Source organism: Drosophila obscura, unplaced genomic scaffold, assembly GCF_018151105.1.
Source record: "Drosophila obscura isolate BZ-5 IFL unplaced genomic scaffold, ASM1815110v1 contig_150, whole genome shotgun sequence".
Classification (NCBI taxonomy): domain Eukaryota; kingdom Metazoa; phylum Arthropoda; class Insecta; order Diptera; family Drosophilidae; genus Drosophila; species Drosophila obscura.
Window position 1 is genome coordinate 9,714,362 of NW_024542736.1, and position 23,394 is coordinate 9,737,755.

At 45.2% G+C, this 23,394-nt stretch overlaps 5 protein-coding genes across 13 annotated transcripts in view; 3 read left to right on the plus strand and 2 right to left on the minus strand.

Annotated features, from left to right (window-relative positions):
- The window catches only part of LOC111069417 (phosphoinositide 3-kinase adapter protein 1), a 33,608-nt gene extending 19,055 nt beyond the window's left edge, over nt 1–14,553 (plus strand). For 4 of the 6 annotated variants that reach the window (XM_022359478.2, XM_022359479.2, XM_022359476.2 and 1 more), the window contains 2 exons: nt 10,847–11,024; nt 11,085–14,553. In XM_022359478.2, the coding sequence (XP_022215170.2) occupies nt 10,847–11,024; nt 11,085–14,022 (3,116 nt within the window). In that variant the 3' untranslated portion in view covers nt 14,023–14,553. Of the gene's footprint in view, nt 1–2,424; nt 2,529–8,151; nt 8,382–10,846; nt 11,025–11,084 lie in introns of those variants that run through there. The other 2 variants (XM_022359482.2, XM_022359481.2) reach the window with 2 other exon arrangements.
- Nucleotides 14,554–15,327: 774 nt separating this feature from the next.
- LOC111069451 lies at nt 15,328–16,409 on the plus strand. The gene is made up of 2 exons (XM_022359521.2): nt 15,328–15,695; nt 15,749–16,409. Exons 1-2 carry the CDS (start codon nt 15,420–15,422, stop codon nt 16,337–16,339), a joined length of 867 nt encoding a protein of 288 aa, XP_022215213.2. The 5' UTR covers nt 15,328–15,419; the 3' UTR covers nt 16,340–16,409.
- Nucleotides 16,385–17,141, minus strand: LOC111069454 (40S ribosomal protein S19b-like). The gene is made up of 3 exons (XM_022359528.2): nt 17,039–17,141; nt 16,663–16,983; nt 16,385–16,595 (listed from the first exon to the last, which is right to left on the minus strand). The coding sequence occupies exons 2-3, from the start codon at nt 16,966–16,968 to the stop codon at nt 16,431–16,433; spliced, it is 471 nt and encodes a 156-aa protein (XP_022215220.1). The 5' UTR covers nt 16,969–16,983; nt 17,039–17,141; the 3' UTR covers nt 16,385–16,430.
- Nucleotides 17,142–17,584: 443 nt separating this feature from the next.
- LOC111069452 (GTP-binding protein SAR1b) lies at nt 17,585–21,363 on the plus strand. Of its 4 annotated transcripts, none has more exons than XM_022359522.2 (6): nt 17,585–17,679; nt 18,534–18,678; nt 18,982–19,101; nt 19,173–19,238; nt 20,397–20,632; nt 20,699–21,363. In XM_022359522.2, exons 2-6 carry the CDS (start codon nt 18,636–18,638, stop codon nt 20,813–20,815), a joined length of 582 nt encoding a protein of 193 aa, XP_022215214.1. In that variant the 5' UTR covers nt 17,585–17,679; nt 18,534–18,635; the 3' UTR covers nt 20,816–21,363. The 4 variants fall into 4 exon arrangements, with proteins under 4 accessions (XP_022215214.1, XP_022215217.1, XP_022215218.1 ...); XM_022359525.2 differs by having other exon boundaries at nt 17,640–17,688; XM_022359526.2 differs by having other exon boundaries at nt 17,650–17,674.
- A 544-nt stretch (nt 21,364–21,907) lies between these two features.
- LOC111069444 (bifunctional arginine demethylase and lysyl-hydroxylase PSR) lies at nt 21,908–23,323 on the minus strand. The gene has a single exon (XM_022359515.2). The coding sequence runs from the start codon at nt 23,231–23,233 to the stop codon at nt 22,025–22,027; it is 1,209 nt and encodes a 402-aa protein (XP_022215207.2). The 5' UTR covers nt 23,234–23,323; the 3' UTR covers nt 21,908–22,024.
- Between the last annotated feature and the right edge of the window lie 71 nt (nt 23,324–23,394).

The window sequence follows — 23,394 nt, forward strand, 5'->3', positions numbered from 1 at the left end:
CCCACCCACCGCACTCCTAAAATGTTGGTGTATGTTAATGAGGGGATGGATGCCCCTCGGAGACACACATTTCCGCTTGGTTTTCAATATGGCAACAATGGAAATTGCAGCAGTATTATTTTATGCTGGCTACCAAATGCTGAAGCAAACGGAAAAGGGAGTCAGTCGAGTCTCCTCCATTCAGAAGTCAATAAACCAATTGGAGTGGGGGGGCATGTTGCGCTGTGGGGTGTGGCAGGCAAACGAGTAAAGTAAATTGGAAAAACTGCACATCCAATATGAAACGGAACTTTGCATAATTGATGGGGCAGACATCGGGTCTTTGGCTTTGCCTTTGGCTTTGGCTTTGGCTATGTGGTCTCGCTTCTCAAACGTGTTAATGGCACGGAAGCATAAAAGGAAAGGGAGAGATAGAGGCGCGACCCCATCTCCCACCCACTGGGTGCCGGGGGTAGGCAGTGGAGTCCAACTGTTTAGCATATGGCGCGTGCCAGTCAAACGATTGGCCAAATTTGGTCCTCCACCTTCCACCTCCTCCCACTTTGTATTCACAAATTGGCAGCACAAACAGTGAACACATCAAAGCAGGAACAGCACAGCAACAGCAGAGCAACAGCAGCAGCAAGAGACTCCTCCACAAATTGCTGTTTACTTTGGCCATGTTTCTCTTCGTTTTTGTTTGTGTGTGTGTGTGTGCGGTTTCCCCATAATATACTCGTACTTCAGTTTATAAAATGAGGTATGCCCCCCCCTCGTGGCAATATGCCATTTATCAATTTTTTACACTGTTTTAATTGCTTCAATGGCTGTGGAATGTGGCAGGTGATTTGAGGTCAGAAACGTCGGAAAGAGTAGCAGCAACAGAAGCGGAAAATTCTCCACCATTTTCCTCTTATGGCGTTTCTGCTTTTCGTTGCACTTGTTTATGCATCTTTCTACCCCAATCTGGTCTGGTTCGTCTGGCTTCTGTTTTCAATTCTTGGAACATCTGCTCATCAGATTACACTGGGGGCTCCCGAAGTGTACCCCTCATACGCATATCCATCCAGTCGGGGGTTCAATACACTGCTCTAGACCAGACCCCTCTCGCTTGGGCTCTCTTGTCCGCTGCCTCTGCGCATATCAAACAGCACCGAACACTGAACAGGCCGCAATATCCTATTGAGGGACCAAAATGTCTGCCTCCACACCTGTTGCATTCATAACTAACTAACCAGCCAAAGATTTGAGCAAAAGACAACTTAATTAACATAATTTTTGGTAGGATAATAAGTGGGTACCTAAAACAACTTAAATTTTGCTCACGTTTCAATTTTGGGAAGTTTCCTTTTGCTTCTTGCGAGTGTTGTGGCTTGTGGCTGTTTTTGTGACTATTTGAGAGCTGGGCACTCCGGTAGCAGGTATATCCTGATGGAATACGACAGAATGGTTGCTTTGGAGCATACTTTATAGAATCACAGCAATAAATATTCTCTATTAATAATTCTGCTGAAATTCTAGCAATTTCTCAATGCTTCTTAGAAGCCAATAGAGGATTCACTTAATTTTATCTACCTATACCTGAATCTCCTTCATTATCCCTCATACTTCCTCTGTGGGAACTTCTTGGAAAACAGTTTCCATAAGCATTCAATGTGCTTTCAACTCTAATCCAATCTAAGCCTTTCTTCTCTTAAAAGAACGCTTATAAGCCAGAAAAAAAAATTATTATATATTAAATTATTAATTATTAAAAATATTTCTTGGCCCATTTATAATTATTATCAATTTTATTTGGTTTATTTTGTTGTGCTGTTTTCCGTTTCTGGAGTTTATGTTGCTGCCATTTAAATGGCTATAAAACTACTTATATTTTATTATGACTTTTTTGCTGGCGATCCTAACTGTTGGGCAGCCGCCGCATATGGCTCGAAGGGGTTGTTGCGGATTTATGTACGGCTCCAGTTGGGTATAGCTAGCGACAAAAGGCAATCAGAGATCTTCTGTTGATCGCTTAAAATGCTATAATGCCGTTTATGGCCCGGGACTCCGAGCGAGAGGGTTCGGGGTTGCTTATTAAAAATGGACAATGCGTTGATTAAACGTCACGGGCACGTACAACAACAGAAACAGCGTTGACTTTTATTATTTTATAATCTTCCAATGCATTGTTTATCCACGAAAGAGAGGTGCAAAGAGAGTGTGCAAAAGAGAGAGAGAGAGAAGCAATTGGGAGAGAGAGAGAGAGCTCATTGATATTCTTGGCATTTCGAGCCGCTAGGAAGGCCCAAAGCCAAGCCAAAACGCAAGCTTTTGCCAGTTGAAATTGAAGGACTGTGGCAGCTTGACGTTTGAAGCGTTGCGCATGCGCATTGGAAAACAAAGGGCTACAGCTAAATAACTCTTTAGAACAGTTTGATAATATATATATATATATCTGCAATCATTGATAATGATAATTGATTTATGTGCATGGTGAATGGTGCTGTGAAATACAAACAAAATGCTGCTACAAATGGAAAACATTGAGCTGGAAACGTTCTGTTGCGGTAAGTAGAGGAGTTTTGGATCAGGAAAAAGAAGAAGATACTTTACAGATACTTATGGAATACTTTATGTAGTATCCTCTTGGAAAACACTGAAAACCAATTAGAAAACCAAGGCATGGAAATGGAAATGCGTAAACTGATTTGAGCGGAATGTTCAAACGCGCACTTAAAATGCAGACAATGCACCCGTTTAGAGGTTTTTCAAGTCTTCGAGAGTACTATCAATGGGAAGGGATAAAGAAAGGGATTCTTAAGTGGTGGAGCACTAGAGAGAGGCTTCTTCACATTAAATGTTATCCCTTTTGTATGATAATCAAAGGATTTTTAAATAATGCCATGCAATGGAGTTGTACCCCGTACGTGCGGCATTATCTGAATTTTGGAATAAGCCGCACTCGGCTGGGGGGCGCACAGACTCTCCTGTCCGCAGCACGTGTTCCGCTCAGATGAGGGACACGGCTTCAAAAATAGAGCACAGATTGAATTTCCGTTTAAAACAGTCTAGACACGGGTTTTCCATCCCTCTCCCCACCCCCCATTCTTTTCTAATTATTAAAAAAAAGAGATGAACAGGGAAACGGAAAAGAGCGGAAAATGTAAAGCCAGACATAAAAAGTGGAGCCCCAAGCCGTGCATTAAGGGGGAGCTGCAGCAGAGAGGGAGTGGGCGAGGCAGCTGCTGCCCCTGAAAACACACAGATGTGCATCCAGTAGAAGGGGACAGACGGAGGGACCCATAGCGCGTGCCCTACGACTAGGCTTCAAAAAGTATTCATATTACTTGTGTGTTTCTTCGGTTTCTGCTGCCCTTCTGTTGTGGTTGTGGTATAAAAATAGCAAACAAAAAAAAAAAGCAAACAGCAATTATAAATTGAATTGAATTGAAAGGGCTGTGCGTGATGGTAATGCAAGAACAGGAGGGAAGAGCCAGAGCTCCCCCTTCATTGCCCCAGAGATCGCCATGCCACAGCAGGTGCCGCAGGAAAGCAGCATAAATATTTGCATTATTATTGTGCCCCCGGCAAACGGCAGAAGCAGAAGAATTGCAGGATTATGAAAAAGAAGCAGTAGCAGAAGGAATATTTATCTTTTGTTAATAAAATAATTTAAGGAAAAGTTTGTAAATTAAATTAAAATGCGTGCATATTCTTCAATTCGTTTTTTTGATAATTATAATCTGTATGCACCATGAATATTTATTTTTTATTTGCCGCCATAATCTTTGCTTCTGCTGTTCGCGCGTTTTTGTGTTCGGTTCGCGACGCACGCACCGGAAATCCCTCATAGAAGACTGTTTAAGTCGAAGCTTGCAGCATAAATTGCATGCAGGAAACAAACAACAACGTACACACACACACACACATATGTACATATAGCGCGTGCTCACTCACTCTTTCGCACCCTCGCTTACATACATACATATGTATGTGTGTGTGTATCTCTCTCTTATTCCCTTACACTCGTTTAATAAACGGAAACGAAAAATTTGACTCGATTATTGTCAAGTTATTATTGTTGCTGTTGTTTCTGTTGCTTGATTTTTTACTTTTTCCATAAAAAAAAAAAACAAAGAATAAGTGCTCTTGTTACACTCTCCAACAAAATGCGGGCGAGTGCTTTTACTTTGTTTTCTTGATTGGTTTATTTGGGGATTTTACTCACGTTCATTAACCTTGAAGTTTCCATCATTTAGGAGTACTTAATTTTAGTTCTATACTCGGGGAAGTTGTTAAAAGAAAGTTGAAAATATACAGAGAATAATATTCAATAGTAAAATATATTCTAATGAAATTCTTTCAGATAAATTCCTTTTTTCTAAAAGGCGTTCCATGTAGGCTCCATATATATTTATTTATTTATTTATATTTATTTATTTTTATATATATTTCAAGCTATTTTAAACCTTCTTTGAGTACCCTATCTTTTGTAAAATACCCTAACAAAATCCATAGTAAATTCCATTAAAAACAGGCTTTAAATGATGTGTGTATTGTTTGGAATCGTCCAACCAAATATTTATGACTATATTAGGAGACGCCTCCTCTTGCTGGGTGTGTTTGATGGGTAGAGTAATGGAGGGGGGTCTGGAATTTATGAAGACATTTATTGGCACACAGAATGCATAGATCAGCTAAATGGCTGGCAGAGTGACATAAATAGGTGCTCCCAGCCCCCCTAAAAAAATAGGTGGCTCCCACACACCACACCTCTGGAACGTACCTTTGAGAGAGCAAAAACATTTGGAATGCCTCCGATGAAGTGTTTGACAAAGTTGTCGCTTTTCCAACTGGGGCGATCATTAATCAACATTAGAGAGGATGGGGTGGGGATAGGTGGGGGTGTTGGTTGGATGAGTGAGTGAGTTTTCCCCCCTTTGATAAGACCACAAATGTTGAGTTTAACACGAATTTCGAGCTCTCTGTTTATGTGATTTTTAATATTTTGTGTTGAAAAATTAAAATTTTCCTGAAAAAAAGAAGCATTTAGTCCGTCCGGAATCGGGTTCATCTTGACGGATGAGCCAAGACATTTGACACCTGCTGCACAATTATTCAATGCCCTAATACCTCGAATTCTCCCAGATCCCTCCACTTACACACACATACATATGTACAGATATCTGGGAAGTATATTTATAGATGGGTAAAAAAAAAGAGTTGTCGGGAGGAGCAGCATTGTTTTTATACGAGAATTACACACGATAACATGTGTGTGAGTCGCATGTCTATGTGTCTGTGTGTCTGTGTCTGCCACAAGCCCTTTTATGACAGCGACAGCGGGGAATAACAAAACATTAATGTCAAAAACGTCAAAAATAACATCAGAGAAGAGAAACTTTCCTCCTACTCCTCCTCCTACTGGTGGGGACCTCCCAGTTGTAAAAAAACTGCATTTAAATGCATTATGCATTTCTGAACAACAACAACTGATCGCCTGGAAGGGGGTAGGGGAAGACTCTGCCATCTAACTATCCATCCAACTAAATGCCGGGAATTGTTTGGATTTTATGAACTTCCCTTCACTCGACTTCCATTCAGAGTTCATTTCACTTCACTTCACTAGTTCTTTAGCTTCGATTTCAGTCTCTATAAAGTTTATAACTCTGCGTGGAATTCTCCAAGATACTCTGCAAGATTCTCCCCTCCATCCATGACGACGCGGCACGCAGCATGAAAATGCTGTTCCCACCCTCCGTGGTATTTGTTTTCCTTATGTTTATGGCTTGGAAAACTGTTCGATGCCTCATTTCTGTAGCTTGCAGCTTGTTGCTTGTAGTTTTTGCTCTTTTGCTGTTTTTAGGGCTGAAAGTGAATTTCAAAATTCTTGTTTATGTTTGCTTTTAGCTGGAAATTCTTTAGCTGGTGGAATGAACCATCCAATGTTATGGATGCAGCACCATTTTATGATGTGTTTTTAAATGTTTTCATTATTAGACGTTTCAATGAGAAAATAAATTTCACCATTTACTGGGTCAACAGCGAAGGGGCAAAGCTTCGGAGGAGAACTTTTGGAAGAGTTCTGGAGATATTCTGGGAATATTTACTTCAATCACTTTCGTTCTGCTTTTGCGGCTCTGCAATTATAGCTGACTTTGTCCCAAATCTGTGTGACCTCTCTCGAACCCAAATCCAAAGCACAGATTGCCATCAGAATTGGGAGATGCAGGTCCATTCAGAGAGGTACACAGCAGATACAATGTCATTTATAATCGTTGTGACTGACCATCCCATCCATCCATCCAGCAGTCCATCCATCCCCATAAGTATACCCCCATCTCTCATGCTCTCCTGCTGGGACCCATGACCAATGTCCAGCTGTCAAATATTCTCACACAGCGAGAAAGAGAGAGAGAGAGAGAGAGAGAGCGATCTCTTTCGGAGACAATGAGAACAACAATTTCTATTTAACGAACATCAGCAGTGGAATGGAGAACTGTGGGACAGTGGAACTGCCAGATTCATGCCTAGGGGCCACGAAACTAGAACTAAAAACAATTTAAACCATTTATGAGTTTTGCCCAGTGTGAACTAAATCTAAATTAATACAAATCTTGATGTGAACAATGAGATTTAACAAACAAAAAAAGAGCAGAGAATTTCCATGTGAAATTTGAGATCCAGCAAATAATTGAAGCGTGAGATCAGGCGCAGAGAATATTTATGCTAAATATCTCCATATGCATATGTATCTATGAGAATTTTAATATCTGCTAAGATCTGTCAGTGAATTTTATTGTTGATTTTAGATTTTACTTCAGTTAAGAACAATCTGCTTTGGGGAAAGGATTTATCTCGGGCTGAAGCGAATGCTGTGACCAATTGAGTGAATAATTGGGGGGAATGCGTGAATGAATGAAAGGAGGAATGCTGCAATCTCAAGAGGAAGTGGACAATTAACCAAAACCCAAAGGAAAAACTGGCCTCAAATTAAAAGATATATGCGCATAATTAAGTTACAGTTGACATAATTAAATGATAATTGTTATGTGAATGCTCGTACACATATGCATACATATGTATGTATGTATGTAATCTAGTGGATGGGGGTTCCAATGAGGCGTATGGTATTGTTATGATGGGGTCTGGTCGCCTCCTCTACACATGTTTTGCTCTACGGGCATATGCACATATTTTTTTTTGGTTTTTGGTTTGAGTTATTTGTTGTCCCCGAAAAAGGGGGAGGGTTAATTTGTGTGTCGTCCGGTTGCCCCATAGCACCCTCTTACCCCCCCTGTATGGCACAACCCCTGCGGACAACGTTGCGCAGTCCCCGCATTTAATCCCGCATTTATACTCGTATTTCTCTCTTCTTTTTGTTTGTTTTTGTTTCGCTTTTCGTTGATTTATGTCTGTTGCTAAAAAGAAGTAAAGTGTCACCCATCCCATCCCATCGCTGGGCGGTTGGCATTTATTCAAATTGTGTCCCCTCTGAAGAGGCGGCATCCCCCGTCCACCCCGCCCCCCGCTGTACACATATCATCATAAAAATCATGCGAGCATAAGTTAAATTCACTTAGAAGAACATTTTTGATGAATTATTTAGGAATACGTGAATTTGTGTATGGGATGGGGGTTGCCATCCACTTGGAACAGGCAGCAATAAAGAGGATTCCCGGAATGATGGGAATATTTTTGTATTGGGGGATTGATGGTCCATTTAATGGTGAAGATTCTTTGAAGATTGAACCCCTTCAATCCCCATTCGTTTAGGCTTAAGATAAAGTTTATTTAAATTAAAATTGAGCAATGATTTCAGGTACACTCTTTGTTTTTATGATTATTCACTTAAAAACAAATAAAAACTCTTTCTCTATTAAAGTCTATAAGTATTGCTTGCAAGTTCAGAAATCATTTTGCACAAGGATAGGCCTTTAATTTCTTAGAGACCAAATCTGGACTCAACTTAAAGTCTTTCTTCATGACAGCATCCTAAACTAAAACCAAAACTAAATTAAACCAGATATTCCCACACACACACACACACACACACACACACACTCGTATAGTGGCGCTTATTTTAATCAATTAATTAATGGCATAATCCTAGGCCATCTCTGATTGTGCTCACTCGCTGTGTGCGGACAGTTCCATTCGAAATGTGGCTGCAGCGACGACAATTAGCGCAATGTTCGAGGCGGTTTGTGGCGCGTAAAAAATAAATTTCTGTGTTCCATTGGTACATACTTGTGCGAAGTATATTTTTGAAAAGATAATTGAAACAAGAAATCAGAGTGTACCAGTAAATATGCCTGCAAAGGGCAGTTGTCGCCTCTTTGGCTGTGTCCAGGCCCAGCGACATGAGGAGGAGGATGCGGACGATGTGCAGGCGTTGGACTATGTGGACATGGAGATGAGTGAGTGGCCGCCCATTAGGGAGATTGTGATGCAGCTGGATCCATTAAAAAGTGATCGATCACAGGCCGAAAGCCAAGTGCATGCTCGTACAAAATTTGCAAATTGCAAAACGAAAACGAAAGCCCAGAAGCACAAAGATGCTGAACAAAGGGAGGCCATTTTTGTGTCTTGGAGAAGAGTCCGGTTCGCGATTTAACAATTACCAGATGTTCCAGCAGCACAGCACTCAGATGCTTAAATATATAGTCCACACTCGCAGTTCAGGGATGCGCCTGCAATGCTCAGACAGGGGATCGGGATCTGCACTCTGCATTCTGTTGGCAATTCTCAACAGCCGCGTCGACAAAACTGTCGTCTGCCATGTAATTGAGAAATAAATTTCAATCCAACATCCAGACAATGTCAGCCTCCATCACAAAATCAAAGTTTCCACAAGCAAAAAGAAGCCACAGAGGAACAAAAGCCATTTAAAGTAGAACCGGAAGAGTAGGAGGATCGACAGTTTTGGTAAAAAAGATAGATACTACATCAGGCTTCAGGATTCAAACGCCATTAATCACTGCAAAGGGTAGAGGATAGCTTTCAGAAACTGCCAAAAATTCAAATTAATTATGTTGTCGCCTTTTATTTTCTTTCTTTAGAATATATCCAAAAAAATATGTGGGGCAATAATTTTGCATGTGAAATATGCATAAAAAATACCCAGCTGTGAGAATAGCATTTTAAATTTCTCTTGCAGCTACAACATATGTAGATACATAATACTATTCTTACTTGGAAATATACAATAATCAAATGGATGTTACGATAGGAACTTGGGACTGCCAAGAGGAATATAATAATTCCAAGTTGGAAGCTTTGATTAAATGAAACCCAAAGGTATTCTTAGTTAGTCCTCCTTCGAGAGGACAAATTCATCTATCAGATTTATGTGGCAATATACAAAATATAATGGTTATTCTGAATGCTTTACTTCTGGCAGAAATTCAGCAAATAAATTTTCTCTTTCCGATGCTTCTCCACCAAATAAAAATACCCTCTGTATAGGGTATCGGAACTGGGATCTTCTTTATTTTTACACTCTTCGCTTCCATGTCATAAAAATCAAGGGGAAAAAACAGAGCGAGCTCCTTGCTGGCTGCCTGCTGCCTCTGTGCCCCATAATGAGGAGCAGCTGCAGCAGGGCAGGGCAGAGAAAGGCAGAGGAAGCGAAAGAGTAGAGAAAACGAAGGAGGCAGAAGAAAAGCCAAAGCAAAGCAAAGAGCAACAGGCAACAGGAAGAGGCACAAGGGAGATGCTGTGTCGCAGTCGACGCGGATGGATGCCACGGATGCTGCTGCCCGCCATTTGTGGGTGTCAAGCAGTTCAGATTGAGGCAGATGCAACAGTAAATTTCGGTTTGGCCAAGAGATAACATCGCTGCCTGTCTTCGCATCCATCGCTCCATAGCCCCATCGTGTCTGTATGTGTGTGTGTGTGTTTGCGTGTCTCCTCTTCGTAGAGATTTATTTAAATGCGCTAAACGTGACTGAATTTATGGGCCAAACGGTAACTCTGAGTATGGGGAACGCATCGCTTGGGGCATGCAACAACTGATCAGTCCATTCAGTGCGTGCGGCTAATTTATATGGCTAAAACGGGAGACAATCTAAAATCCACCCCACTGACGAAATGTTTGTCTACCACTGAAATAATTTATGTTGTTTTATTTCGTTTAAATTCTTTTTGTGTTTTCGTTGCACTAAAAACCAAATCCCAACATTCATCTGACTAAAAGCAGCCAGCCAACAGTCGCCTTGGATGTGTCGCTGTGGAATGTGAAAAGATCCGGAAATCTTCCATGCTAAGAACAGAAAGAAAATATTCAGAACTCTTGCTTCATAAGTTTTTAAATTTAATCACCTTCTTCGAAGGGTTCTAGAATCGTATCCTTATCCTTATCTGAAGTTTCTTCAGGTGACTCTTCTTAGATCTATTTCCCATGGTAGCTCACTGGGGTTTCGGTTGAAACAAAGCCTCACAAATGCTCCTGCAGCCCATCGATAAGCGGCGAGTGGACACACTGCCACCACTCGTACATGTAGTATGTGTGTGTGTCCATTCTTTGTGGAGTCCTTCAAATCAGAACTCACAAATTCGTAGCCGAAAGTCGAAAGGCAAACAAGTGTGTGTCGCCCAAAAAGGAAGATCTATTTGAAGAGGTCACAAATCACGCAAGTCAAATCCTAAGTAAACACATTATTTATCACACAGATACTCGTACACACACTCCGCTCCGCTCCACTCCACTCCACTCTCGGAGGGAGAGACTTGTACAAATACTTGTGTAGATTACTTATTTTTGGGGTCGCTGTGGGCCGCTGCTTATCAGCTAAAAAACTCCAATTCGAACGACTTTGAGTCGCGCCAGTCGCAGTACTTTTTGCTGATCGCTCCTCTTCGATCTTTTCCAATCATTTTGCAGACAACTGCGGCAACGTGAACAACACAAGTGGAGCGAATGCCAGCGGCTGCATCGGCTACAACATGGACGACATTCTGATCATCACGGCAAAGCACAGCGAGCGCGCCTACTTGAGGGCCACTTTCCTGAAGAACCATTTCGACAAGATCACCAAACAGCGCGGACGGAAACCATTCAAGTGAGTACTGCAGCTGTACGGGATCCACGCAAGTATTAACTGTTAACCTTTTTCCTTTAGTTTTCTGCACATCAAAATTGACGATGGCCCCTTCAGCGAGGAGATCGCCCAAAAGTACCAGAACACTGCACTGCAGATTGTCATTCTGTGTCCCGCGCTGCTGGCCCTGCCCCACAGCTTCCTGATGGCCCAACTGTCGGCGATTATACGGGTGGAGAAGGTGCTGGCCATACTGCTGGATGTGGCCGAGGAGAAGGTCAAGGAGATGCACAAGGCTGCGCTGCCGAGCTACTACAAGTGGCGCCGCTGTGTGGTGCGCGACAACGATCAGGTGCAGATCAGCAACATTTTGGGCATTGCCACGGACATCCTGGGGCGGGCCCTGTGCCAGCGGCCTCCCTGCCAGGACAGCGGCAGCGGCAACAGTAGCGGCCTCTCGCGCAGCTTCTCCAGCTGCGCGGAGGGATTCACAGTGCTGCCGAAGAAGGTGAAACTCGGCCAGAACAAGGTGGTGGCCATGCTGGCCGAGCCGCTGGAGAAGAACGACACCCTCAAGCTGCTGGTGGAGAAGTCCGGCGAACTGATTGAGCTGCGAAACTTCAAATGCCGCAATCCGTACACCCTGCAGTTCTCCATACCAGAGGCCTGCATGGAGATCTCCACGATGATCGAGATCCGCATCGAGAAGAACAACAAGAGCCTGGGCGCGCGGCCCATCAAGTGCGAGAGTCGCCTCAGGGAGCTGGAGCAGCTGCTCCGCGTGGAGGATTCGCCCATTGAGTTCATGTGCCATGCCCTGGGCATCGGGCCCGTGGAGAGGGACGCCCTCGATCAGCATCTGCTGCAGTGCTTCCAGCGGAATATGCCCCCCAATTTCCATCTGCTGAACGGCCCCTGCGAGAAGCAGCCGCATTTCTTCACACGCCTCGAGTCCAGTCCGGAGGAGTACCCCACCCTGCTGCACTTTGCCGCGCGCTGGGGCCTCAACCGCCTCTGCATCCAGCTGATGGAGTGCCCCGGCGGCGACACTGCCTGCGGCGTCCGCAACTGCGCTGGCCGTACGCCATTTGAGCTGGCCGAGCAGGAGGGCCACCACAAGCTAGCCCAGAACATTGTCAGCTTCTCGGAGTTCCACGAGCTCACGACCATGTACCACTACTTCAAGGGCGTCTCCCCGACGGCCGCTTCCAGCGAGAGCAGCCCCAAGCCGGTGGTCATTGAGGCGGTGCCCGGCAAGACCAAATCCTCCTCTGGCAAGCCGCCAAAGCAGCTGCCGTCCGCCGAGTACATGGAAATGTCGAGCGGCTCTGAGCGGGAGAACACGCCCGAGGTGCGTCCCAAAACGGAGACGCTGGCCATCTCGAATCTCAACTACATCAGTGTGGAGACGGAGGATGAGAATCTGCAGGCTTCGGCGGCGGAGAAGAACTTGGACTCGAAGAAGGAGCTGCCCGAGGCAATGCCTGAGGCTGCAGCCTCGCCAGGACCGGGACCAGGACCCGAGCAAACCACCAACGAGCTGCGCATCAACGAACCGCCCTACTACCAGTCCAAGGAGCAGAACAAGTCCCAGGATGTGGTGGATGCGCCAGTGGCGCCACTCTACCAAACGGACAAATTCAGCCAGGAGTGCTCGCAGCTGCTGGAGAACCAGGCCGTGGCCGGCAACGACTACGTGCTGCAGCCCTCGAACGTGCCCGTGAATAGTCCTGCACCCAGCAGTACCTCCAACAGCTGCCCCCCGGATGATGGGAACTACTTGTTCCAGCCCTCGAACCGGCCCGTGGAGGAGCATCTGCGGATGAGCCGCTCGACAACGCGACTGGCCATGGGACAGGCGGGCAGTGGCCACAGCTTCAGCCACAATCATCAGCCAGGGTATGGTACGCTGAAGCGCAGTTCCAGCGATGCCTCTGCCAACAGCCACAATCGATCGAACGCCGACGATGAGCTGGCCGAGATCATGCACGACTTCAAGAACAATGTGCTCTCCATTCGGGATGTGGAGCTGCTGGTGGAGCGCTGGAAGCACCGAAACGATGTCCAGCAGAGCTTCCGCGAGAAGCAGGACCAGATCGATCAGCTGCGACGCGAGTACGAGCGCATCCACGAGCAGGTGCGATCGCATTTGAAGCGAGAGACGCCCTTCGAGCGCATCAAGAAGTTCTTCTCGCGTCCCAAGATGTCGCCGGGGGAGAAGCATCCGGGCAGCTGTGCCGACAGCCTGCTGGACGAGACCAAGAGCTCGATTGCCACCAGCTGCAGCTTCAAGTCGGGCGCACGTCCCATCAGCTCCCTCAGCCTGCAGAGCGTGTCGAGCAGCAGCTCCTCCTCGGGCCGCCTCAGCACGGGCAGCAATTGCAGCGGCGCCTCCCTGGGCGACTCTGGCACCCACTCGGACCACGAGGATCGGCGCTACAACTGCCGTTTGGGTGCCCATGGATCGCTGATGGACAACTATCTGGTGCCGCCGCCACCACGTCCCGTGTTCACGCCCAGCTCCACGCCGGGCGATGAGCGCCATCAGATCGTCTTCCCCTCGCCCATGTCCAGCTGCCAGCGCCTGCACACGCCCACCAGCCCCACCGGGTCCGCATCCGAACACTATCAGATGTTCCCCTCGAACATACCCGTGTACGGCAGCCAGCCGCTGGCCTCCTCCCAGAGCAGCAACTACCTGAACACCATCATGGAGGCGAAGGAGCATGCCGATACCCAGCAGCACTACCAGAACCAGAACGGGGTCACCCTGCAGCCCATCAAGCTGAACGAGCGCTCCAACATCATCTACGGGAAGCTGACCAAAAGCCACTCCGCGTCCTCCGCCTCCAGCTGCAGCAGCTTCAAGCCCAAGCAGCTGGCAGTGCCATGTCCCCAGGTGGGCAGCATCGAGATCCAGGCCGAGGTCTATCAGAACGTGGGTGGAGAGGCGCCAGAGGCCGCTGCCAAAGTGGAACCCACGCCAGAGACGGAGTCGCCCAACTACATGAACTGCTAGGAAGGCGGAGGGGGTGGGGCGGGTACTTCACTGCCATGAAACATCGACCCAAACCAAATCGAAAGCGAAAGCGAAAGCTTCTTTGGAGTTGTGTATTCTTGTTTAGTCTGTAAGTCGATCGATTCGTATCCCTCCACACACACAGGAAAGTGCAAAGGATGGATGGATGGATGGAAATGAGTACGAACTAGTTATCGAGCGGAACATATTCTAATTAATGGTTAGTCCGTAAGCGCTGTATTATCTACACTATCTCTTAGTCTTCGGGTTTCAGAATCGAATTGTACATTTGTGAGACGTTTGCAAGCAACCAAATCAAACCATATCGTTAGGGTCTAAGTCTAGCTCCTAAGTCGAACCAAGCAGCTAACATATCAACAAATAATTCATCTTCTATTTTAACTCTAGGTATTACAACCCCCTTACCCCATTTAATTGTAAGATCCTGCACCGATCCCCCTTTGGCATGCCGCTTAGCATGAAAAACTCGTTATGTCTAGCTCCGAAAAATCCCATAAAATATCAGCTATACATACATATATACAGTTAATGCAATAAATTTTAAATATTTAAGAAAATATCGACTTGTGTTTTATTTAACGTAAGAAACTATTCAATCTATATGCAAGGTAATTTTGCAGTTTATGGTACTCCTACAGACACCGAGGAATGAATAGATTAAAAACATGGCAATCTGAGACAAATTCAATATTAATGTTTTAAAGCAGCTTGGAACAACAAATTTAACATTAATTCAAGGAAATAGGGTATACAAATGTCCGGAAACCTGGTTGACCAGCGGCAATGACGTCGTATCCGTGCACACTTATGTTTTATGCTCTGACTTGTTTTGCTTAAATCCTATTTTGTTAACAATTCCATAATAGGGGGCCTTTTAGGGGCCTAAAGAGGTTGTATGGATCTACAAAAAGAATTTAAAACAGTATTCTTTTTCGCGGTTTAACTCAAGCTGTTTCCTGTTCAAATATAGCGGGGTTAAGTGGACAAAGTTCGTTCATGCGATCATTATAGTACATTTATAGCACATTATAGTACGGTATATTTCCGCCGGTGAGACGGTATATTTGATCGAAAAACCTGCGGTCACACTGCATGAAATCAAAATGTCTGGTAGCACGATTTTGTATAAGAAAATACATAATTTCGTGTATTTCTGAAGGTTAAATCCTTGAATATGTTTGAATATGTGGATTGATTTAAATTTATTTTTAATTTTCAAACTAATTTTTTGGACCGTCGTTGACCCGTGATTGATTCGTGACAAGTCACGATTTCAATGTTGCAACTGTCTGGTGTCTGGCAGCCCCATGCATTTGTTTATTTTTTCTGCCGCGCATTTTTGTTTTTAGTTTAAATTTTTGTGTTATTCTGATTTAATGGACAAAAATGTCAAGAACATCGACCTCAGGCTCGACAATGTATCTGTCCTGACAACGGGCACTGCGGCGGAGTTCGTGAATGGCATTCTAGACTTTCTCCTCTACCAACGCAGCCAGATTCCTTTCGTGTACAAAATGTATAAGCATTGCATCGACAAGTGGGAGGACGAGGCGCAGACATGCAGCAAGCAGGAGTCATTTGCCAATTATCAGGTCAAGCAGCAGCGCACCAAGGCCAAGGCCACTAGGCAATCCATCAGTGACATGAGAGAGGTGAGGCATATTTTTGCTAGAGAAATTCCATTACAACACAACGCTCCTTTCAGATCATTCGGCAAGCGTTCAAGTCCTCGAAAGTGAAGAGCCTACGATTTCTATTTGGGTCGAATACTTTCTTGCCTACGGAAGCCTACACTCTGCACATCCCCCACGCATCCATAGCCCGGCACCATCACTACGAGAACCATGCCCTGTCCGAAGACAGCATAAGGCAGGCACTGCTCCGACTGTTGACCTGCGAAGAGCTCTATACCATCTTCTCCACACAGCTGACCGCTACGAATGTGTTTCTGGAGCTGGAACTGCTGACAGCCAACGAGCCTGGAGTGCACCAGCAACACACAAGTCTCGTTCCAAAAGCCGTCCCGAGTCAATTGCCGCGCTGCTGCAAAAATGTGCACTTGCACCTCTTGCATGCCTGTGATAATCCACCGGCCGCACTGCGATGCTGCCAGGAGTTGGCCATTTACCGAGATCTGGGTCTAATGCATTTGGACAGCACCGAAAAAGACTGCAGTAAGCAGCTGGAATGTGGCGAAACGACTGAGGAGAGTGGCGGCTGGTGGCAGTCGGATGTAATAGTGCGTGGCTTCAAGGTGCCACCCAACCAGAAGTCGTGCGATTTGTGGACCAGCTAACATTTGCTGTACTCACATTTCGTCCCCCATTATGCATGTTAAGAATAAAGTCGCAAATCATTTTATTTTATATTCCTGGCCGTATTTAGCTCTAATCGTCTCCAATACAGATTACTGGTTTATCCTCGACTTTACGTTGCTTGAACACAATTTGGTTGGCCAAGCGGTCCAAGTCCCGCTGTCCAGTGGGCGTAAGCTTGCGGCCGCCCTCAGGATGCTTCTCGATCATGCGTGCCGCTTCGAGTGCGTGAAAAGCCTTCAAGTAAACCAATTTTCCAATGAAAATGTTTTTTTTTTTTGAGTTTTGGTAAGTGTGTACTTACCATACGAATGCAGCCATCCGATGAGCGGCAATACTTTGATGGTTGAACCCCATTTCGCTTGCGGCCACTGTACACCTTTGTGAAGGCGGCTACACCAGCCGGACTACGAAAGTACAGATGCCGCATTATGGAGGCACAACGAGTGTAGAACCAGTCGCGTTCAGTCGGTGACGTTTCCTTAAACTTGCCCGTCTTAATGTAGTCCACCTGTTCAGGCACATTAATCTTGCCCGATTTTTTTAAGAAAGCAGACAGCACTTTGGTTAGAACGTGCTGGTCCACATCCTTCACAGTAACACCCGGCATCGTGCAGAATATTTCCTGTAAGATTATTCACAATGATGGGGACAAAATTTCGTGATTAAAAATCACTTACTTTTCTCTGAAGTAAAAAAAAAATTGTGCTTCGGCAGCGCGCTTTACGCAAAATGGCGGATTCGCAATGATGGCCGCGGGATTTCAAGCCAAAAGTGTGACCATGTCAGTTGTACTGCATTTGGTCACACGAAACAGTCGGATCGATACTACATTCAGGACAAGGCAGGATAAAAGATCCAGTGGGGACTCTATTAAAGGACGCTCAATGAATACATTTTCCGACCTCTAAGATCTTTCTCGGTAAATTAAAAAACATAGCGTATCGAAACACAATATCCATACTCATGGCTTAAAACGTGTCATTCCGTTTTCATTTTGATTTTTTGCTTAAGCCTTTTTTTATAAGTAATCCAATAAATGGTTGTCCTTTAAATAAGCCAGATTGTAGAAAATTGATTCATCTATCTGATAAAATGATATTTTCAGTTGTTAAAGTCCTAACTACCAAGTAATATTAAATTTAATATCAAAATTGATAAAAATGATTTTCCTCGGTATTTTTAGGGTATATTTGGAAATGAGAAGGTATATTTGGGTATATTTCTGAGGGTCAGGCGGTATATTCTATCGATAAGTCCGCGGAGAAATAACTGAACGGGCGCACTGTCACACTGAAACTGACTCCAAATAAAACGTGAGGTAGAAAAAGTAAATTAATTGATTATTAATCAACAAGAAAGGCCCTCAAAGCACCTGTACAATGTCCGGTAACAAGCAACAACCAGCCGTATGGGAAACCAACCGAGCAAACGGCAAACTGCAAACAGAAAACCCAATCCGAGAGCCTCAAAGGCGTCCACGTAGTGCAAAATAATGTCTGCTGTTTTTGAACGTCGTCCTATAAGGAGGTGGAGTGCCGTGTGCTGCGCCGCCTAAGGGTGCGGCGTTCATGCTCCCGATGGCGGGGGGTTACTCGATTCGTGGCTGGTTCCAAAGTGTGATTACGAAATTGTGCAAAACTTTAGTGATATTATAAAGTATAATGCGTGTTACCACGTAGTTCCCACACACACGCACACATACAGACGCAGTGACAGCAGCACACACACAGTAGCACCAGCGCACCCATACTGCCACTCCACACAAACACACAGAGAGAGCGCCATGAAATGTAAAAGAAAGAAAGAAAGTGTTGACAAAGAACAGGTTTTTAACCTAATTATAATTGCTAAAAAAAATAATTGTGAATTGCCATGTAAAGTGTATATTGTATAAAACACAGAGCAGAAGCAGCACCCGCGTATGTCTCACAAAATTAATTTGTGTCAAGGCCCCCTTCGTCACTGTGGCCGCCATCGGCTGTTGAGTCCGGAAGTAGCGATGCTACGTTCGGCCGCCTCAAGAACACTTGCTAGATGGGGAAATTGATTTCCTATACATAAGGCTGTTGTTGTTGTTGCTTTCGACTGGACATTGAACTTGTAGCAAATTGCGACTCAACGACCGTGTAATACCCGCCTGTAACGCAGCTCTCTCTCTCACCCTCTTTATAGTCTAGCGGAGCAGCAGCAGCCAGCACTCTTCTTTCCCCCCTACAACACTCTCACACTCGAGGTTCGGCCATTATCTGACCCCAAACAACACCACAAGCCAAGATGTTCATCTGGGATTGGTTCACCGGAGTCCTAGGATACTTAGGTAAGCGCACCGGAGATCTGAACGGAGGGCATGGGGCGGGCGGTCGGTCGGTCGCTTTTCTTGATAGATTGCCAACAAAGCAACGCCAGGCCAGGCCAGACCAGACGTTGAAACGCAGACAGAAGAAACACCGAAAAATTTGACTAATGTATGCGTGTCTGCTGCTGCCGTGTGCACAGATGTCGTTTTGGTATTGGTTTAGCGGCGTGTATTAATTGATGACGATTTAGTCGAATTATTTGACCTTCCCGCATGTTTTTCGTTTGGTACATATTTTCAACTAGAATTTCCAACTACTTGCAGGTCTGTGGAAAAAATCTGGCAAATTGTTGTTCCTTGGCTTGGATAATGCTGGCAAGACCACGCTACTGCACATGCTCAAAGATGATAAGCTGGCGCAGCATGTACCCACCCTGCATCCCAGTGAGTAGTAGTCCCCAATGGATTATTTCTCCTTTCTAATGAAAACCCTTCATTAATCTGATCCCTTGCAGCGTCCGAGGAGCTGTCCATCGGCAATATGCGCTTCACCACATTCGACTTGGGTGGCCACACTCAGGGTAAGTTGAGCTCCATTGGAACAAGGAGCACTGTTTGTCCTCCCAGAGCACTCATAAATTATTTTTGAGCTTTTCCGAATGTGTGCCCTTACTCTAAATATAGCCACTCGGCTGCATATAACACACGAGGCGGGGCGGCGACACATGCAAAAGAGCCAGAGAGATTCAGCGACAATCAGCGTGAAATATAGCACAGCGGGTCACCCATACAGAGACCCACAACTTGTTGTACTTTTGCACATTTGTTGCGTTCAATCAGCCACAGGCAGTCGAGCGTTCATAGAAATGCCATTACAGTGGTCAAAGATCTATTCGTCTCGAAGGTCTAACTGTGAACGACCTTTAATCTAGGTGAACTTTTGGCAAATTAAAACTTTGAAAGCATTTAGGAAGAGGCAAGCCCTGTTGCACACCTCTTAGGTATTTCCGATCTTTAACTGCTCACAGTGGATCATTTCCGTACGAAGTGCCGTAAAAAACGATTCAAATGTTATTTATTTATAGCAACAACATTTTCCTCCATATAAAGGAAAACAAAAAATATTTCCTTGTTGAATCGTTTAACCACTGTGTGCACCTCTGCATTAGTGTAAATAATTTACAAGTGCACAAACCAAACATTCTATAAAGATAACGCAAAACAAACAACAACAAAACGCCCAAGATCAACAAGAATCAAAAACTTGTTTATTAACTATTTAGAGAGCGTGCACACGGAATGTGCACCGAAATAAAACCAATCAAAATAAAGAAGTGGAGTAGTAGCTGCTAGCAATAGCAAGAATGAAGCATGAAATGCGGGCCTTTTGGGCAATTGATAAGTTGATAAACCAACACAAATAAGTACGAACACACACGGAAACACATTATTACGTATTATGTATTTATATTAGTAGAACATGTCATCGTGACGATCGGTTTCGTTTCGCTGTGGAACAAGCTCTAATCATGAACGGACAAAAGATGGCAGGCAGCAGCGTCTCTTGGCTTTGAAAAGATATCATATCAATGAACGTGTCTGCGCTGCGGTTATGTAAATTTAAAAAGATTGCCGGTTGAAGGTTAAGGGGCACCGACCACTCACATACACTAATTACTTTTTTCTTAAAACACAGTTTAGCCAAACTTAACTTAAACTGAAATTTGGACCCATTGTAGCACGTCGCGTCTGGAAGGACTATTTCCCCGCTGTCGACGCAATTGTGTTCTTAATAGACGCCTGGGATCGCGGCCGCTTCCAGGAGAGCAAAAACGAGCTGGATTCGCTGCTCACGGATGAGGCGCTGTCCAACTGCCCCGTGCTCATATTGGGCAACAAAATAGATAAGCCCGGTGCGGCCAGCGAGGACGAGCTGAGAAATGTGTTTGGACTGTATCAGTTAACAACCGGCAAGGTAGGCTGTCCTGTCCCCACTTCTCTGTTTAGCTTATTTAAACTGACATTCTTGTCTGGATTTCAGGGCAAAGTTGCACGTGCCGATCTGCCTGGCCGCCCATTGGAATTGTTCATGTGCTCCGTGCTGAAGCGACAGGGCTACGGCGAGGGTTTCCGTTGGTTAGCGCAGTATATCGATTAAGTTAACAATTAAATACCAACAAAAACCATAATAACACACACACATAAACTGAGAGAAGAACTTGGCAACAAAATTCAAATACCCGACGATAGAGCAGAACCGTAAACAGAACAGAAGTGAAGAGAAGAGAATCCCAAACCCTACCACAAAACGGACCTTAAGCAAAACGAAGCTGCGTGCGCAATTTCTAATTTATACACAATTACAAAATAATTCATACATAAATAATAATAAAAGAAGGGAAAACTCAAACAATCTGTACATCTGTAATTAGAAAAACACTCTTAAAAAAACAACAGCAACCACACAACGTTCAACAACATCAAAGTTCAAATGACTACTTTTCTATCGAGAACATCATCCAGAGAAAAGAAACAACATCCAGAGAGTGATGTGACGAGAGGAGAGAGAGAGCGCGCAAGGGAAACAAAAACAAACTTTTAATAATAATTATGAATAAAACAAATTGTAGCAAATTAAAGGTGATTTATTTAAGAGCAAGTGCTTTCAGCGACGCTGCTGTTCCATAAATAAAATTGTAGCTATCATCTACCCTTTTTTTCAATCATATTTTTACTCGTGTAATGTCCCCCCAAAAAATTGAAAATTCCATTTAGTTTACGAGACGGTCTGCAATAACATTATACATACTACACCTCACCGCCTACAATGGTCCCGCCCCTTCTATAATTTAGCTAAACAAAATCTTGTAAGTTGCATGTCCATCGATGTAATTTTGTTTCCTTTTTATACATCGCAAACAAAAAGAATTCTAAATAAAACGGAGAAAAGTAATTTTGTAAAAATAATTAAAACGTGGAGTTATTATGGGAATAATGGAATGGAGAATGGATTCCACCCACTTAAATACCCGGGGTGTTGTTTTTTACAAATATATTTCGATAATAATTATTTAATGCCACATTTAAGGATGGTTTAAGCTAATGAGTCAGTTAATAGCATTACACACACAATATTTAAATCAAGCGGAAGGCGGAGGCACGCGCAACCAAAGATGTCACGGGCTGCGGGACCGTCCTTCGTGTTCGTTTTGTCTATGTAGAAAAATATATTAAAACATTTAAAGGGGTGGGGGCAGTTGATCATCTAGTGCTAGCTGCGACGGCAGCATGGACGCCGACGGCAGAGCATAAGCTGCCGGTGAAAGAGGCGCATTAGCAAGCCTTTGCGCTTGGCCCGCTCCGTGCATCAGGAGCGCGTGGAGCCCATGGAGGAGCCACCGCCGCCCATGCGTCGCTTCTTCTTCTTTTTGGCGGTGAGACTCTCCTGCCCGCTGTCCGTATTGGAATCGGCATCCGCGTCGCTCTCCGACGACGATGAGGATGACGATGACGAGGAGGAGCTTGAATTGCTAGAACTATCCGAGGCAAAGCCGGTGCTCTCGTTTATATTAATACTTTCGGCGATTTGCGCCAGCTCTGGACGCTGCTCGCGCAGCACACGCAACCACTTCCGCGACAGCTTGGGACGGCCCCGAACGGTCTTGTGCCAGACGCACGGGAAGTTGGTCTTCGAGCTGAAGTTCTGGGTGACCGCAATGGTATCGTCCAGGTTGAGGACCACATGCCACCAGCCGCCCGGCACGAATACAGTGTCGCCCTCACCCTGCAGCACCTCGATGGGTTTGTATTGCTCCGGCCAGGAGGGTAGCTTGGTGCGCGGGTAGATGGTGCTGAACCAGGTGATGGCCTCGTCACGCTGCTTCCCGCCCATGGCGCTGGTCACCTTGAGCAAGTCCTTGGGCGTTTGCGTGGGGAACAGGCACCATCGCTTGTGACCGCGAATGAGCGTGTTCCAGGCGCTGGTGCCCAGCGGATCGATGTGGATGCCAGTGCCGGAGCGGGAGGGGCCCATCACAAACCAGCGGTAAGGCGGCCTACGATTCTCACCGCAGTACTGGAAAAGATCGTCCCGAAAGTACTTCGGCACCACGTAGTCGTCGAGCAGCTTCTTCCTGCGATGGTGCTCCCCAAAACTGCTGTCGAAGATGTACAGCGGGCTGTCGTCGCGCGTCCCTTGCATGTACTCGATGTAGTATTTCATCTTCATTTTGACGCTGTATCCTTCGTTGTCCTCGCCGCACTTGAACTTCTGGTTCCGGTACTTCTTGGCCAGCCGCGACATGTTCCACTTCTCCAGAGCCATCCAACCATCAGTGCATCCCTGTATCACCACCGGCTTGTAGGGCCGCTCGAAGCGTTCTATGAATTCCTCACACGACACCGCCGCATCGTCGATTCGTTCCAGATTATCAGTAAAGTCCCAGAATGGTTCGAAGTTCTCATAGTACCGCATCGCCACCCACGCGTTTTCTCCGTCCAGCTCTGGCCTGGCCTTGCGCTTAACGTCGCGGGTGCGCTTCCGGGAGCGCTTTGGCAGTTTGAATTCCTCGCTCATCCTGGTAGTTGCTCGAGATTTTGCCAATTTTTCCTTAATTTTGAAAGCAAAGTGGAGAACGTGAGCCCTAGTGTGACCGTGGACTTACGCATAAAATATACCGCCAATGTATACCCGAAATATACTGAAATATACCTTCTCATTACCAAATATACCGTAAA

Coding starts and splice junctions, on each gene's coding strand:
- LOC111069452 (XM_022359522.2), top strand. CDS start 18,636: ATGTTCATCTGGGATTGGTTCACCGGAGTCCTAGGATACTTAG. Junction 19,239..20,396: donor CTTGGGTGGCCACACTCAGG/GTAAGTTGAGCT, acceptor GACCCATTGTAG/CACGTCGCGTCTGGAAGGAC. Junction 20,633..20,698: donor ATCAGTTAACAACCGGCAAG/GTAGGCTGTCCT, acceptor TCTGGATTTCAG/GGCAAAGTTGCACGTGCCGA.
- LOC111069451 (XM_022359521.2), top strand. CDS start 15,420: ATGGACAAAAATGTCAAGAACATCGACCTCAGGCTCGACAATGTATCT. Junction 15,696..15,748: donor CCATCAGTGACATGAGAGAG/GTGAGGCATATT, acceptor CGCTCCTTTCAG/ATCATTCGGCAAGCGTTCAA.
- LOC111069444 (XM_022359515.2), bottom strand. CDS start 23,233: ATGAGCGAGGAATTCAAACTGCCAAAGCGCTCCCGGAAGCGCACCCGC.
- LOC111069454 (XM_022359528.2), bottom strand. CDS start 16,968: ATGCCGGGTGTTACTGTGAAGGATGTGGACCAGCACGTTCTAACCAAA. Junction 16,596..16,662: donor CGGATGGCTGCATTCGTATG/GTAAGTACACAC, acceptor GTTTACTTGAAG/GCTTTTCACGCACTCGAAGC.